The sequence below is a fragment of the Candida orthopsilosis genome (genome assembly GCF_000315875.1).
Source record: "Candida orthopsilosis Co 90-125, chromosome 3 draft sequence".
NCBI classification, from domain to species: Eukaryota; Fungi; Ascomycota; class Pichiomycetes; order Serinales; family Debaryomycetaceae; genus Lodderomyces; species Lodderomyces orthopsilosis.
Genome location: NC_018296.1, coordinates 1362974 through 1377050, shown reverse-complemented (window position 1 = coordinate 1377050; position 14077 = coordinate 1362974). Strand labels below are relative to the sequence as shown.

Sequence of the window (14077 nt, the reverse complement as noted above, 5' to 3'; positions counted from 1 at the left end):
CATTTGCTTTTATTTTGTTACATATATAAGCATAAATATACTTTTGAAGGAAACGCAGAGATTTCCCACTACATTCGTTAAATTTATTCACTATCATACTGCAGTATATATGTGCCAACTGACTACAATGAAAGTCGTTTTGGACCTACTTCCATTAGATTTATTGAAACAGATCTTTTCCCACCTTGAAATTGGTGATTTCACCCACTTACTTGGTAAAGCAGAGCGATCATTTTTGCAACAGAATCCAAAATTGAAACACACCATTGAACAAGTCATTAAAGATAGCCGGAAGGTCCAGTTCAAATATACATCAAACGCTTTATTTTTGGATGATTTGTATTTCCTTGAAGATAGATCGATTCCTGACAGGTTATGTGTCAAAACCAGACAACAGCTTGTTATTGTGCATGGATATTGCGCCAATGAAGGTATCAGTACCGTCTTTAATATCACCTATGTCCTTACTGACTTAATTGCTATCATTGATTTTCAACAATTGTTCATGCAGTTACAGCCAGCTGAAGGGATCAAATATGCTGTGCAAATTACATTCGCGTCCAGCTGTCGTTACAAGATTAACATGAAGCAATTGCATAATCTGTTCGCAAAAGTAAAGGACAACATTCACTCTTTGACAATGGAGCTTGGTAGTGGTACGGACAAGTTCATGGGCAAAGTAAAAACAGGTTATTTCAAAAATCTTGAAATCTTGCGTTTGAACAAGTTTCTGTTAGATGGGTCATTAGCAAAGTACGCCAATTTGAAAGAGCTTGCTTATGTGTCTGCTGATAAATGCGAGGTCTTTGAACTCGGTCAACTTCCACCATCCTTGAAACACCTCGAATTAGGGCATGTTTCAGAATTAGTTTGGCCTCAAGATAAGAATTCGTGGAATAACCGTCCCTCTTTAGAAAAGATTGTGTTGCAATTTTCTCCCTGGAATCGACAACTGAAATTACCCGAAGGGTTTGCCAATATTATTCAGCATATGACATGCAAGGGGACCAAGGTTGTCAGGTTTGAAGGAAATGACCGCGATGATGGGTACAGTCAAGAATTTTGGAAACTATTGACTGCTGCTTCACAAAAGAAGGGATTTACTTTGGATTACTTAAGTGTGCAGCTTGTTATTTTATCGCCGATTGAAACATACGCGCTAACGAATTTGGATATCGTGGCTATCGCAGATCCTCAAGTATTGTCACTGTTTCAATTTCCTCCTACTTTGAAATCATTGAGAATTGCTTGGGTGGTTGAGTGTGATACATCAGACTTATTCAAAGCAATACCATTGGGTATCAGGCAACTCAACTTACGTGGCTCCAAGATTGATTGGTGCAATTCAGATTTGAACTTTGCCAAGTTTGCTAATTTAAAAGAACTAGTCTTGTCACGCACTAAGCTCGGAAAGTATTTAAGCTTATGTTTGTTTCCAGATTCGATCCAATTGTTGAAATTGGACGACAATGGTCTTGGCTCAATTGATAAAATAACTTTTCCAAGGAAGTTGAAATTTGTGAGTATTCTGATGAATGGCATCACAAAGCTTTGTAAACCCGACTTTCCTTCAACGCTCAAAGAGCTCAATATATCTAACAACAAATTAAAAGAGTTTGACATCTCCAAAAATAAGGCTGGTGAGACATTGAACATCGAGGTATTATATTTTAATAAAAACAAATGTAAAGTAAACAGTTTAGATTGGTCCAAGTTTCCACAAAAGCTTAAGGGATTGTCATTAAAGGAATACAAGTTCTGCCACTCAAATTATAGTTTTGGGACCACGTTGGAGTATTTGCGAATGACGGAGACAGACCTTGTTCAGTTGAGGTCAATCTCCTTTGCGAAATTTACAGTCATCAAGTATTTATACTTGCCACAATGCAATATGAGGAAGTTCAACATTAAAATACCTGAAACTGTTGAAGAGCTTGACATTTCGGCAAACAGAATTCCCGAGTTCCCCACACAGTTGCGCGAGTTGAAGAACTTACGCGTGTTGGATATGTCTTTCAATGACATGAGTAAAGTTCAAATTGATTTTCAATACAACACAATCGAGGTATTGAATTTTGGGGACAATGATATTACCGAAATTGAATTGAGATTCCCACCTACAGTCACCAATTTGAAGGTCCTTGATTTGAGTCACAACTTATTGAAAGAGCTTTCAATGAAATCCATCGGTCATACAGGCCAAACCTTACATTCTAATTTGTACGGGGTTATTCTTTCTGGAAATACAAAGTTCTTGAAGGACAAAATTGACGCTTTGACAAGGGAATTGCCTGATTCATGCGAATGTTTGTGGCATGATACTTATAAGGATTCAGAAAACACGGAAATTGACATGTTCAATCACTATGTATCAAATGAATTACCTGGTCACTTGGTTCAAAACAAGGATGTTTCCACATGCAGAAAAATGTTTGGGAAAAACATAAGAATGGCGTTGTCTCCTGAAAAAAATGATAAAAGCTTAATTAAGCAACCGCTAATCTTCGCTATGGGGAGAAGATCATGAGTTTGAGTTGGTATTGTTTAATGGAATATAGTGGCATGAATGGACATAGCTAATTTAGTTCAACTAATTTTGAAATAAACGGGGTTGGGTAACACAGGCAAGTTCCCCCTTCATGTAGTACTCTTTTCTGGTTATTATTACAAGGCCACACTTCTCTTGATAGTAAGCGTGCTTGACTCGCTCAAGTAGTGGGGTTTTGCAATTCTGCAGACCTTGATTGGAATTTTGTGAGAGCGACGGAAAAGTTGTTTGCATCATTTCTCGTTTTTGTAAATTCTCATCTCAATTACTTTACTCAATATAACAAGACGACAATTCACTATGGTTTCAAATATATGGATTGCAGCAGCTGACAATCAAAAGGAAGAAGTTGAAAAGTACATTTCTCTGGGTGAATTTACCGCCAATGCAAAGGATCCAAATGGGTACACGCCGATTCATGCAGCAGCGGCATATGGACATCACGATCTCATCGACTACTTAGTCCAACACGGCGGGAATATCAATATACAAGACAATGAAGGAGACACACCTTTACATCACGTTGAAGATGTAAGCACAGCGAAACTTCTAGTGGAGAAGTATAATGCTGATTACAAGATCAAGAATAATGATGGTCTCATAGCAGCCAATTTCATTGAGGAAGAAGACGAGTTCCCTGAAGTGGCGACATTCTTAAAGAGTTTAATACATGATAAACCAGAGGATGTATCAAACGAAGTGACCCACGCTAACGAATTTTTGGAAAGCTTGCCACGACCTGGAACTGTAGATGGCCGTGAGATCAAATATTCTTTACAAACAGAACAACAACAACAAGGTGATGAGGATTTGAGTCCAGAGGAGCTAGAACAAAGGAGGAAGAAGATTGAAGAGATATTGAAAAGTGAAAACCCCGAAGAAGGGTTGAGAGAGCTTATTACCAATGCTGTCCATGATGGATTGGAACAGCGTCAACAAGATAATGAAGAGGAGCCAAGTAGCAAGAGAAGGAAGTAGCTGGTGTATAGATTGATAGATGCGATTGTACATGACTTGCACTAACCTGCGATATCTCTTTATGGCTTGATGGCGCGGCAGCTTTGACTAATTTCATTCAACAATGAAAAAAAAAAAAAAATGGTCGAAGGATGTTAAACAATACCGAATACGACTTCTCGACTCAATTCATCAACAATGATATTCGAATTGATATCTAAGTACTATCCGTTTGCGGTTCCAGAACAGTATGATTATCTACCGTTACATTCAAATTGTCCAATCTGATACTAACTTAATTTTAGGGTTAACCAACTCACTTTGGAAGAACTCAATGCATTGACAATTTGGCAAAGAATCCAATTGAAAGATTGGAGAGTTGAATTTTTCACTTTGGGATTTACCTTAATCTTTGTTCTTCTTTTCAAGGCCGGTGACTTGTACAATCAGTCGAAAGTTACTAAATTCTTGAACAATGTCAAACCAACATTTACCAAACAATTCTTCCAATTTGGCGTGACACCAAATAAGCTTTATGTTAAAGATAGTTCTGAAAACTACTCATCTTATGCTACTGGGCGTTTGAATATTGCCAAGGTTGATTTGAAGTTTGTATTGGCCCCGCGTCACAACCTTTTCCTTTGGATCATGGAGGTGTTGTTTAGCTTTTTTACTAGCAACGTTCAAGCTCCGCAAGATACTGTTGAGGTTGTTATCACACCACTGGGTAAATACGATAACTTTATCTCAGCAGTTGTGTCAAAATTGGGTATGAATGATGCTAGAAAGGCTAATTACTTTTTGTCATTATGTAAAACAACCGACTCACCAAACTTACCAGAAAGTTTTGTATACATGAGTGAGGCTCATGAATTTCAAGATAAGTTAACTACAACGGAATTGAAACAAGCATTGACTTTAGGAAGCGCCTCATTCATTAAATTCATTGCCTTTACTGACCAACCAGAAGCAAGACCAGACTCATTGAGAGATTTCCTTCCAAATAGAAGAGTGATTGTCAGGTTGAGTCTTGTTACAGGTAAGTCAGATCTCAAAGTCATTAGTGAAGTATTGGATGCCGTGTTCAACCTTGTTGATAAATTATCAGACCAAGCCATTACCTTCAAACCCGAAACTGTAAAGAGGGTAGTCAAGACTAGAGATGCTGAAATTGAAAAGTTCAAGAAGTTGGAACAAGAGATTAAAAATGAGAAATTAGCAGAAGAACAAGCTAAGTTGAAAAGAGAAGAGAGGGACAAATTGAGAAACTTGTCCAGAGAAGAACAATTGAAAGCTGATAAAAAGGCTCAAGAGAAGAAGCAGAAAAAATTGCAAAAGAAACAAAGAGTCAGAATGTAAGCTCGGTAAGCTCTTTGAGACATTAACTTACGATTACTTTTAATCCATAACGTTGCATCCTTTCAAAAAAATATCTATAAATATGTTCATTTAATTTTATATTTTGCCTGTAAGTTGCCATCCTCGACCAACGGGGGTATTAAAAACTTCAACTATTCCACTACCTAAGGCATCAGCTAGAACCCAATGTAAGTCATAGCCATAGAATGGTTTTCGAAAATTGTTGAGTTTGAGAACACCTTCAAAATTTATCCCCAGCCACTTTTTGAAAAGCTCCTCCTCGAGGGCTTCTTTGTGCTTGATCTTGTTCAATGTCTTGACTAACCAGGTACGTCCTTCATTGACGAGCTTGAGATAGGCTCCACATCCTGGGTAAGATATCACGTAGTTGTGCTCTATTTCGTTAAAATGATTAGACGTTAATGTGATATATCCCAATTGAACCAAATTGGAAACCTCTTCGTTATTAAAGTCTGAGGTTGAGATAAACATTTGGGTCGGGTGTGACTTGATAAACTCGTAAAATTTGGATATTGCTTGTTTGGAGACGCCTTTGTCATACAGTTCGACTATACACTTCTCAATTAGTTTGTGGTAACAATCAACTTTTGCAACTACCTCGATATCTTCAAAACCATAGGTCACTTTCTTCAGTTGGAATTGATGAAGTGATCTCAGTATAACCGGTGATGCATTACTAATGATAAATTTACGTAAAATACCTCGTCGTATATTCAATTCTAGAGACTTATCGACAAAGGTAGGCCCTTGAGCGTGGAAAATTGCATACAATTGAGTGATTGTGATTAAACCCTGAGGTAGTGCGTGTCTATACTTTATCAACTCCGCTTTGGAAGTGGATGATTGTCCTTTTATTTGAAAAACTCTCTCCTCCTCAGTTCCAGCCAAATCTCTTGTTTTATAATGATCATGTAACTGGGTTGATTCGGACCATCGATTCGATAGTATGGTATCCACCGCAACAACGACATCATCCCGAGAGGACAACTGATAATCTAGTTGAACATTATAGTCTTGTACCTGTAGCTTCTCAGTTGCGGATTTTGATGGTGATTCCGGTGGCGAAGATGGTTTTGCCTTACTTAGATTGTTCTTATACACCTTTTGCGATGGCAATAGCTTTTTAGCGTCCCTTTGAAACTTTTTTATTGGTGACTTTGAAGGCAGACGATTCTTTGAAACACTGGAGGTTTTAGCAGCACTATATTGTAAGGGCATGATAACACATTTGTCATGTCTGAATCATGTGGTTAGATTTGACAAATATTTTCTTTTTTTACCACAAATTGAACGCAAAAATTGATACCAAGTGGATACAAATCTACAAAAGTAATCACAGGACACATGTTTCTACATTTAAATATATACATGATAGAAGCAATAGAGGTTCATGGGGTACATTTATTCAACTTCCAATACCCTTGTAACAAAAGATTTACCGTCGTCCGACCTGAGCCTAACTTGGAATCTTCCTGCCTCTGTGATTGAATCAATGTGGGCCTCCGGGGTATCTATGTAGCTCAATTCCAATCCAGAAATATCAACATTACGCTCTGTCAAGTCCTCGATATGCTTGGCAACCGCTTTCTTGTTAATAGGCAATGCAGAATGGTCTAAGGTCAATAATTTTGGCAATTTGTTGTCGATGTCTTGTATCGAATCAAATTCGTGACCATCCATTTCTAAGCCTGGTATCGTTCCTGTTGTTGCGTCAAAAATATTTGATTGGACTTTCAAGTCTGGTTTCTCGGACGTTCTCTTGGTGGATTTCATGCTGCTAAATAAATCTGATAACTCCTCAAGAGACATGGCACCCTCAGACTCATCCCTTACTTGCTTGTCATTTTCTAGCTCATGAATAGTTTGTTCTAGTGTCTTCACTTCTTGTTCTTTTTGAAGTTGTCTATGCTTCTTTTGTTCCTGAAGACGCAACTCCTCAACATCGACTACAGGAAGCCTAGGTGGACTATTTGGTGTAACGTAACATGCTTTGTTGTCAATGTGCAAGTAATTCCTCATATATCCTGGCTTTACGTGTAAAATCTGTCCTTCTACCCCAATACCAGGTAATGTTTTTAGTAATTGTACCTCCACTAATTTATTTACAGTTCTTCGTTGTTTCATGGTTCTGATACTGCACTTGTAGACAGGTACATTTTGTAACAAGCGTGCTTTTGAAAACATTATGCCAGCGTCGTCCTTGCCTCCTAGTTGGATTTGGTTGTGGTATGGTGGTTTTGAAAAATTTTTGCTCAACCAAACAGAGAAAAAAATTACAGTACAAAATTCTATGGCTTCGCATTTGCAACTAAAACCATCTCAATTTTTGTATTCAACCTCAAACCCCAAAGTATTCTTGTTTTGATGGACACTCCCAAAGGTGATTGTCAAATATGCCAGCAGAATGAGATTAAGTACACATGTCCAGCATGTAATACAAAGACGTGCTCACTAAATTGCTATAAAACTCATAAGGAACGAGATTCTTGCACCGGTAAAGTTGACACAACAAAATTTATACAGAAGCAGAAATTGACGGACGATCCAACACATTTGAATCGTGACTATAACTACTTATTGAATGTCGATAGATCGATACATCTATCGAAGGAAGATGTCAAACAAAAAGCCAGAAACATTTTGAAAAGATCAAGACAAGACAATAGACAAGATAAAAAGAAATTCAAGCAGAATGAAGCAGAAAATGACAAGAGAAAACTTCGGGTGAGTCAGATTTTTCCTCACAATCCAACTGTTGTTGTTAAGAGAGAGAATACCATGATTGTACAAGTCCCACCAGGAATGCAAAGGGCCATGTCCAACAAGACCGGTTATGATAAAAAATCAAATAATTTTACATGGACCATAGAATGGATTGTAATAGATACTACCGGGAACAAGGAAATTGTAAAGTTTCTCAGCTATCGACTCAATGAAGGTTTGAGTCTTAATAAGGCTGTTCCGATGAATGTTTTGAAAAACAACGGTATAACGGAGCAAGACGAATTGTACTTTTACTTAAAAAATGTGACAAATACCCCCCCTAATTCCATTATTAAACTATATGGTGAGCAATCAATTAGTAATGCATTGAAGGATAAAATTGTGTTAGAGTACCCAACGATTTATGTGACCACAAACGAAGAGGCAATGGTAAGCCGGATTGTAGAAGAAAGTGGAGCGTATGAAGCTGAAACATATGATCTGGACACTGACGAGTCTGATCTGGACTCAGACTCAAGTCTGGAAAGCTCTGACAGTGAAGAAAGTTCCGATGATAATAGTGAGAGTGACTCTGATAGTGGACCAGAGGAATCAACAGCCAAACCTACTGGTGCTAATAAAGTGTACTCAGATGAACTGTTTGGGGAAGTACTCCGCGTGTCTGATACGACGAGGGATAGCTTATAGATGTAGTTAGTATGACGACTTTATCTTAGATTTTGCGCGGCAGAAATTTATCTCATCACATTCGAACTCATCATCTCACAACTTGTCCTCCGCAATGTCTTCCATTTTTCGCAAACTACCGGACGCAGAAAGGAACACCAATGCTTCGCTATACTTTGGTAATATTGACCCCCAATGTCTGGAGCTATTGATGTATGAATTGTTTGTTCAATTTGGGCCCATAAAAAATATTAACATGCCCAAAGACCGAGTTCTCAAGACACATCAAGGATATGGTTTCGTTGAGTTTAAGCACGCACTAGATGCAAAGTACACCGAAGATATACTACGAGGGGTGAGACTATATGGAAAATTATTAAAGCTCAAGAAACTTGATTCAAAGCCACAGGCACAACAGCGACAACAAATAGGAACATTTATCAACACTAAGCAGGAATTATTGAGTGACAAATATATCGACGTTGGAGCTAAGCTATTTGTAAATAACTTGAACCGATTGATCGATGAAAGATTTTTGTTAAATACGTTTCTGAAATTTGGCACCGTCATAAAACAACCAGAAATTAAGCGGGATCATGAGGGAAACTCGATGGGATTTGGGTTTGTCACCTTTGGAGACTTTGAAACCAGCGATTTGGTTATTGAAAAACTCAACAATACTATTTTAATGAACTCCAAAATCAGTTTGGATTATGCATTCAAGAGTGAACTTGGTGAAAATGGAAAAAAGGTACGGCACGGTGACGAGGCAGAGAGAAAACTAGCGGCTAATGCAAAGAAGAATAACTTGCTCAAGTTGAAAAATAGTGGTAAGGTAAATAAGAAAGGTAATTGTAAGTGATACATTGTTTTACAGTATAGAGCTCAGTAATATACGGAATTCTTATCGCGCACTCATAGTTTCCCTTTTTGAAACTCTCGCGATTATCAAGAAAAATATCGTAGTTACCACCAAAAGCAGCCTCTATTTCCAAATACACACAAACTACATGCGTATAGAAGCTATTCATGAGGACTCTATTCTCAAATGTTTTAGAGGAGAATCTCAATGGACGGACGAAGTGACAGAGTTAGACGTGAAGCCTGCAAAGAAAAGAAAATTGTCAACGCGTAATGAAAATGACAAGTTGCGAATCTTAGAGAGATCGTTGGAACTCGTTGATGAATATAACGGAAGAGATAATATTACAGCTTTAAACAAAACGGTCAAACTTTCATTTGAAAAGGGCGGGAGATTGATAGTCAAATACTTTCAGAAGAAATTGCATACCTTGGTTGAAATCGGTGATGTGTCTGAATCACAAATGCCACGAGAGGAAGTTCTACTATTAGCTTCTGCACATAACAAGTATGGGCTTACAGGTGATGCTAATTTAAGTTTGAAGTTAGAGAACGGGTTGATAACCCTAACATTGACTTATTTTCTAGATTATAATTTGAGTTTGGACAACACTATACTGAGAAAGATACTGGCTTCGTTGATAAATATTTTGGACAAAAAAGAGAACCCAAAGGTCGAGGACCAGGCCACTGTAACTCCTGAGCTTTTTTATAAGAGTATATGCGAGCATACTGAGAAATTACCAGCATTTGAAGGAGATTTTGATCTTCCCGAATTAGAAACGGATTTGTTGAAATTTCAAAAAAAGACAGTAAATTGGATGTTAGGAAAGGAGAATGCCAAATACAATTTTGAAACAAACAGGTGCGACCAAGTGGTTTCCTTCTCAGAAAGTGACTTGGTCGATGAGGATACAACCTTGGATGTGGTGAACAGAATATGGTATGGCTGGAAGGTAATGGACATTTCAGGCAGAAGAGTATTCTTCAACAAATACACCAGTCATCTTGCAACCTTGGAGCAGGTCAAAGAGTATCTTTTGGATTACTTGCATCAAGAGGATAAGAATCTATATCCCTCGACTCTTCCTGCTAGATGCTTGTTGAGTGAGGAAATGGGGCTAGGTAAAACCGTGGAAACCACGTCGTTAATACTACTTAACCAACGTCCCATTAATGAGGTAGATAAGAAACTTAGTTTACCCTTGAATGAATTTGGGGATGCTAAAACAATCATAAAGGGTCGCACTACTTTGATTATAGCCCCGTCCACTATACTTCAACAATGGAAAAGTGAGATCGTGAATCTGGCTCCATCACTAGCACTAACAGAGTACAAGGGCGTTTCAAATTACCCAATGTTTGGCAACAAACCAGCTGTGATTGCGGAGTATCTTCGAAAATTTGATGTCGTGATTACCACGTACCAAATTATATCCAAAGAATTAGACTATGCTAAATACTCTAGCAAACTAAGAAAGACTAGGGCCGCAAAGCGAGACGTCCCGTATCAAGATGCAAGGGATAATGACACAGAAAATACAACTTCCCCGAATGTGAAGGACACTTTGACTCAAGATTACCTGACTCTTTTCCAATTGACTAGTTTGAGGAAGCCCCAACATGCAAACAAGAGGACAGACTCACTGCAACAGGAAACAGACTACGAAAAGGCATTACAAGATGAGATACAATTAGCATTAAGGCATAACAAGGTGCCAAGTTGGTACCGCAAAAATGAATACGAGTCTCCGCTAATGCTCATTCAATTTTGGAGGGTCATACTAGATGAGGTTCAAATGGTGTCTCTGACTGTATCAAAAGCTTTTCAAAGCGCAGCGTTGATTCCTAGATTTCATGCTTGGGGTGTATCTGGTACCCCCATCAAGCGAGACTTGAATGACTTGTTTTCTTACTTGAAATTCTTGAGGTTTTATCCTTTCAATTACGATATTGGTGTTTTGTCGTGGGAGTTACTACAAAAGAATGCACATGAATTTAAATCGTTTTGGTCTAGTTTAGCTATCAGACATACGAAGGCAATGGTGCATGATGATATCAAATTGCCTCCACAAAATCGAGTTTTGTTGACTATCCCCTTTACAGCAGTTGAGCAGGACTTGTATGATGAAAAATTTTCGGAATGTCTATCCCACATTGGCCTTGATGAAATGGGTAATCCAATTTCTAACGAATGGGACCCTTCCCCTGCTGTACTTACTTTGATGCGTACTTGGCTATCACGATTGCGCCAGATTTGTTGCTCCCCTCAGGTTGGAAATCTACAATTAAATTCTAGAAGGATGAAACGTTCGAATTTGAAAAACGGAATGGTGTTGATTGACTCATTGAAAACCTTGGACCATCTATTGGGTGATATGTTGGTTCGTCTGTATGGTGAGATAAGTGATTACGAGAGGCGAAAGATTGAAACTTTGTCGCAACTTTCCGATTTGTTGGAATTTATTTATTACCCTGAACAAGCTGTGAAGTACTTGAAAGTAGGCATAATGGAGACGTTGAATGTGATAAACAGAATAGAGAAGATCCTTGAGAAATACATACGAGATTATAAAAGTAATTCACAGAACGAGGTGGATGATGACGATGATATAGGTCGTATTGAAGCTGGAAAGCAGGATGAAGGTAACAACAATGAAGTATTGATATCATCTACAAGAATTAGACTTCGGAATTGGCTTTTAATATTGCATCGTTTCTATTTTTTATACGCTTCAGCCAATTTCCAGTTGTACGATCCTGAATTCCAAAAATTAGTACAGAAATTCAAACCTGACATTGAGTGTGAAAACTTGGAAGATATAATCAAACACTTTGGTGATCAAGGAAGATCGAATGAATTAGCTTCTTTGGCAATCTCGATTCCAGTTAGCAAGTTTGAATTCAAAAGCCATTTTATTGATTTAAGTACTCCCCAAGAAAATGAGACCAAATACTACGAGCTTGCAGAAGATGTTAGAGTCCAAATTTTGAAGAGCACAGTTAAGCAATTCAAGAAGATTTCGAGTTTAAGAATATCGGGACGAGGCTACTTGTTTCCTGTTGATACAGATTTCATTGATGATGCATCGAACTTGCTTCCTAAATCATCAAAAAAGTTTTTCAACAAGCTCCCCATTATTGATATGGATGACTTGTCACCATTCGCTATTACTCCAAAAGTGCAATCTTTCTTGAGTAGAGTCACTACATTCATAAACGAACTTAATTCGAGCTCTAGTAAATTCAACACAAAGTTTGAGACTTTGGTCAGATTGTTGCTTGAGCCGGTTGACAAAAAGGATATTGAAGTCGTTGATAAGGAGAAAAATGAATTGGATAGCGAAGAAGACTTTATAGACAACGATTATGAAAAGCATTTGGAAGCACAAGGCATTGCCGAGGATCTTTTATCTTCTTTGGAAACCTTACTCACCGAGAGGAGAGGGTTAATCTCTGGGCTGCTTGAGGAGAGATTCAATCCATCACAACCAAGTAATTGGTCCAACGAAGGTAAAGTGGACTTTTCCAAATTGGTTTCAGAACTAACGAGTATAGAAAACGAATTAGAGGAATTTTCATCAAGGGCGATCGAATTAGACGTTGATCTTTTTGGTGTATTATGTAAAAAACTTCGTTTGCTATATGAAAACCAGAAATTGGCACAAACGATGATGACAAAAGAATTGAATCTAAACTGCAATGCAGTATTCAATGCAAGGGTTGAATATTATAAGCAACTTCAACAAATATCTGATACTGTGAAATTGAGGAAATATCCATACTTAATGAGAGACAATCTTGACCCTCGCCGTGTCAATTACATGTTGACGGATATTCTAACTTCATTTCGAGATGTGAGGAGATCCATGGACAATGCTGTAGGTCGATTTAGATATTTGACCGAATTGGTGGAGGAGTCTCAGCAGACAATTGATGATGCTAGCGAAGATGTTATGACTTGTATTATTTGTCGTTCAAGTATCAGTATTGGGTCGTTGACTCTGTGCGGTCACAAATATTGTAAAGACTGCTTAGAACATTGGATGAGGAATTCAAGACATTGTCCAATGTGTAAAGCTAGGATTGATATTCAGTCGGTTTACAATTTCACTAGGTATGCACCGGAATTAAAAGCCAAAGAAGTGCATAACCCAGAAGCTAAAGCGAAGAAGGGGGCTTTTCTCAACTCGATTTACAAACCATTGAATGAAGATTTGGTTCAAGAGGTACAAGAGATAAAGTTGGGGTCGTCATACAGTACCAAGGTAGATATGATAGTTAAGCAAGCTTGCTATTTGAAGAAATGTGACCCTGGCGTGCAAATTGTTATATTCAGTCAATGGCAAGACATGTTGTACATATTGAGTAATGCCTTAAAGTCTGCAGGTATCACATATGTCGGAACTGACAATGCTTTTCTTCCTGATCAAAAGAACCCTTCACTGAAGAAACCGAAGAAGGAAGTGGCAGTGGAGTACTTCAAGCAACCAGAAAACAAAGTTACGTGTTTTCTTTTGAATGCGAAATCCCAAGCTAGTGGATTGACGTTGGTGAATGCTACACATATATTTTTATGCGAACCATTGGTAAATACATCGTTAGAGTTACAAGCAATTTCACGTATCCACAGGATCGGCCAAAAAAAACCAACCACAGTATGGATGTTTGCTATCGAAAACACTATTGAGGAAAGTATTATCATCACATCTACAAACAAGAGGATAAAGTTGATTGAAAACAGTGCCATTGACCAAGAGGTGGTATCAGAGCCTAGCGAGGTAAAGTTGAGTGAGGCTGATTCATTGACGATGATGTGTAGTGTTGGTGCTGATGAACTTTTAGAAAAACATGCACAAGGAGAAAATGTGACAAATAATGACTTGTGGCATTCTTTTTTCAGTGCCAAACAATCTCAACAGAACTTGGGTTTTTAGCACA

General features: G+C 38.0%; 8 protein-coding genes across 8 annotated transcripts; 6 read left to right on the top strand and 2 right to left on the bottom strand. All coding sequences in view use genetic code 12, as the record gives it.

Annotated features, from left to right (window-relative positions):
* Positions 1-109: 109 nt before the first annotated feature.
* Positions 110-2527, top strand: CORT_0C06090 (hypothetical protein; the record flags this gene model as incomplete). Its single annotated transcript, XM_003868838.1, has 1 exon — positions 110-2527. One exon carries the CDS (start codon positions 110-112, stop codon positions 2525-2527), a length of 2418 nt encoding a protein of 805 aa, XP_003868886.1.
* A 321-nt stretch (positions 2528-2848) lies between these two features.
* On the top strand, positions 2849-3526 carry CORT_0C06080 (hypothetical protein; the record flags this gene model as incomplete). Its single annotated transcript, XM_003868837.1, has 1 exon — positions 2849-3526. One exon carries the CDS (start codon positions 2849-2851, stop codon positions 3524-3526), a length of 678 nt encoding a protein of 225 aa, XP_003868885.1.
* Positions 3527-3703: 177 nt separating this feature from the next.
* On the top strand, positions 3704-4864 carry CORT_0C06070 (hypothetical protein; the record flags this gene model as incomplete). Its single annotated transcript, XM_003868836.1, has 2 exons — positions 3704-3753; positions 3811-4864. 2 exons carry the CDS (start codon positions 3704-3706, stop codon positions 4862-4864), a joined length of 1104 nt encoding a protein of 367 aa, XP_003868884.1.
* A 96-nt stretch (positions 4865-4960) lies between these two features.
* CORT_0C06060 (hypothetical protein) lies at positions 4961-6103 on the bottom strand (the record flags this gene model as incomplete). The annotated part of the gene is made up of 1 exon (XM_003868835.1): positions 4961-6103. The coding sequence occupies one exon, from the start codon at positions 6101-6103 to the stop codon at positions 4961-4963; it is 1143 nt and encodes a 380-aa protein (XP_003868883.1).
* Positions 6104-6286: 183 nt separating this feature from the next.
* Positions 6287-7069, bottom strand: CORT_0C06050 (hypothetical protein; the record flags this gene model as incomplete). The annotated part of the gene is made up of 1 exon (XM_003868834.1): positions 6287-7069. The coding sequence occupies one exon, from the start codon at positions 7067-7069 to the stop codon at positions 6287-6289; it is 783 nt and encodes a 260-aa protein (XP_003868882.1).
* A 180-nt stretch (positions 7070-7249) lies between these two features.
* Positions 7250-8296, top strand: CORT_0C06040 (transcription factor; the record flags this gene model as incomplete). Its single annotated transcript, XM_003868833.1, has 1 exon — positions 7250-8296. The coding sequence occupies one exon, from the start codon at positions 7250-7252 to the stop codon at positions 8294-8296; it is 1047 nt and encodes a 348-aa protein (XP_003868881.1).
* Positions 8297-8390: 94 nt separating this feature from the next.
* CORT_0C06030 (Hsh49 protein) lies at positions 8391-9137 on the top strand (the record flags this gene model as incomplete). The annotated part of the gene is made up of 1 exon (XM_003868832.1): positions 8391-9137. The coding sequence occupies one exon, from the start codon at positions 8391-8393 to the stop codon at positions 9135-9137; it is 747 nt and encodes a 248-aa protein (XP_003868880.1).
* Positions 9138-9285: 148 nt separating this feature from the next.
* On the top strand, positions 9286-14073 carry CORT_0C06020 (hypothetical protein; the record flags this gene model as incomplete). Its single annotated transcript, XM_003868831.1, has 1 exon — positions 9286-14073. The coding sequence occupies one exon, from the start codon at positions 9286-9288 to the stop codon at positions 14071-14073; it is 4788 nt and encodes a 1595-aa protein (XP_003868879.1).
* Positions 14074-14077: the final 4 nt, after the last annotated feature.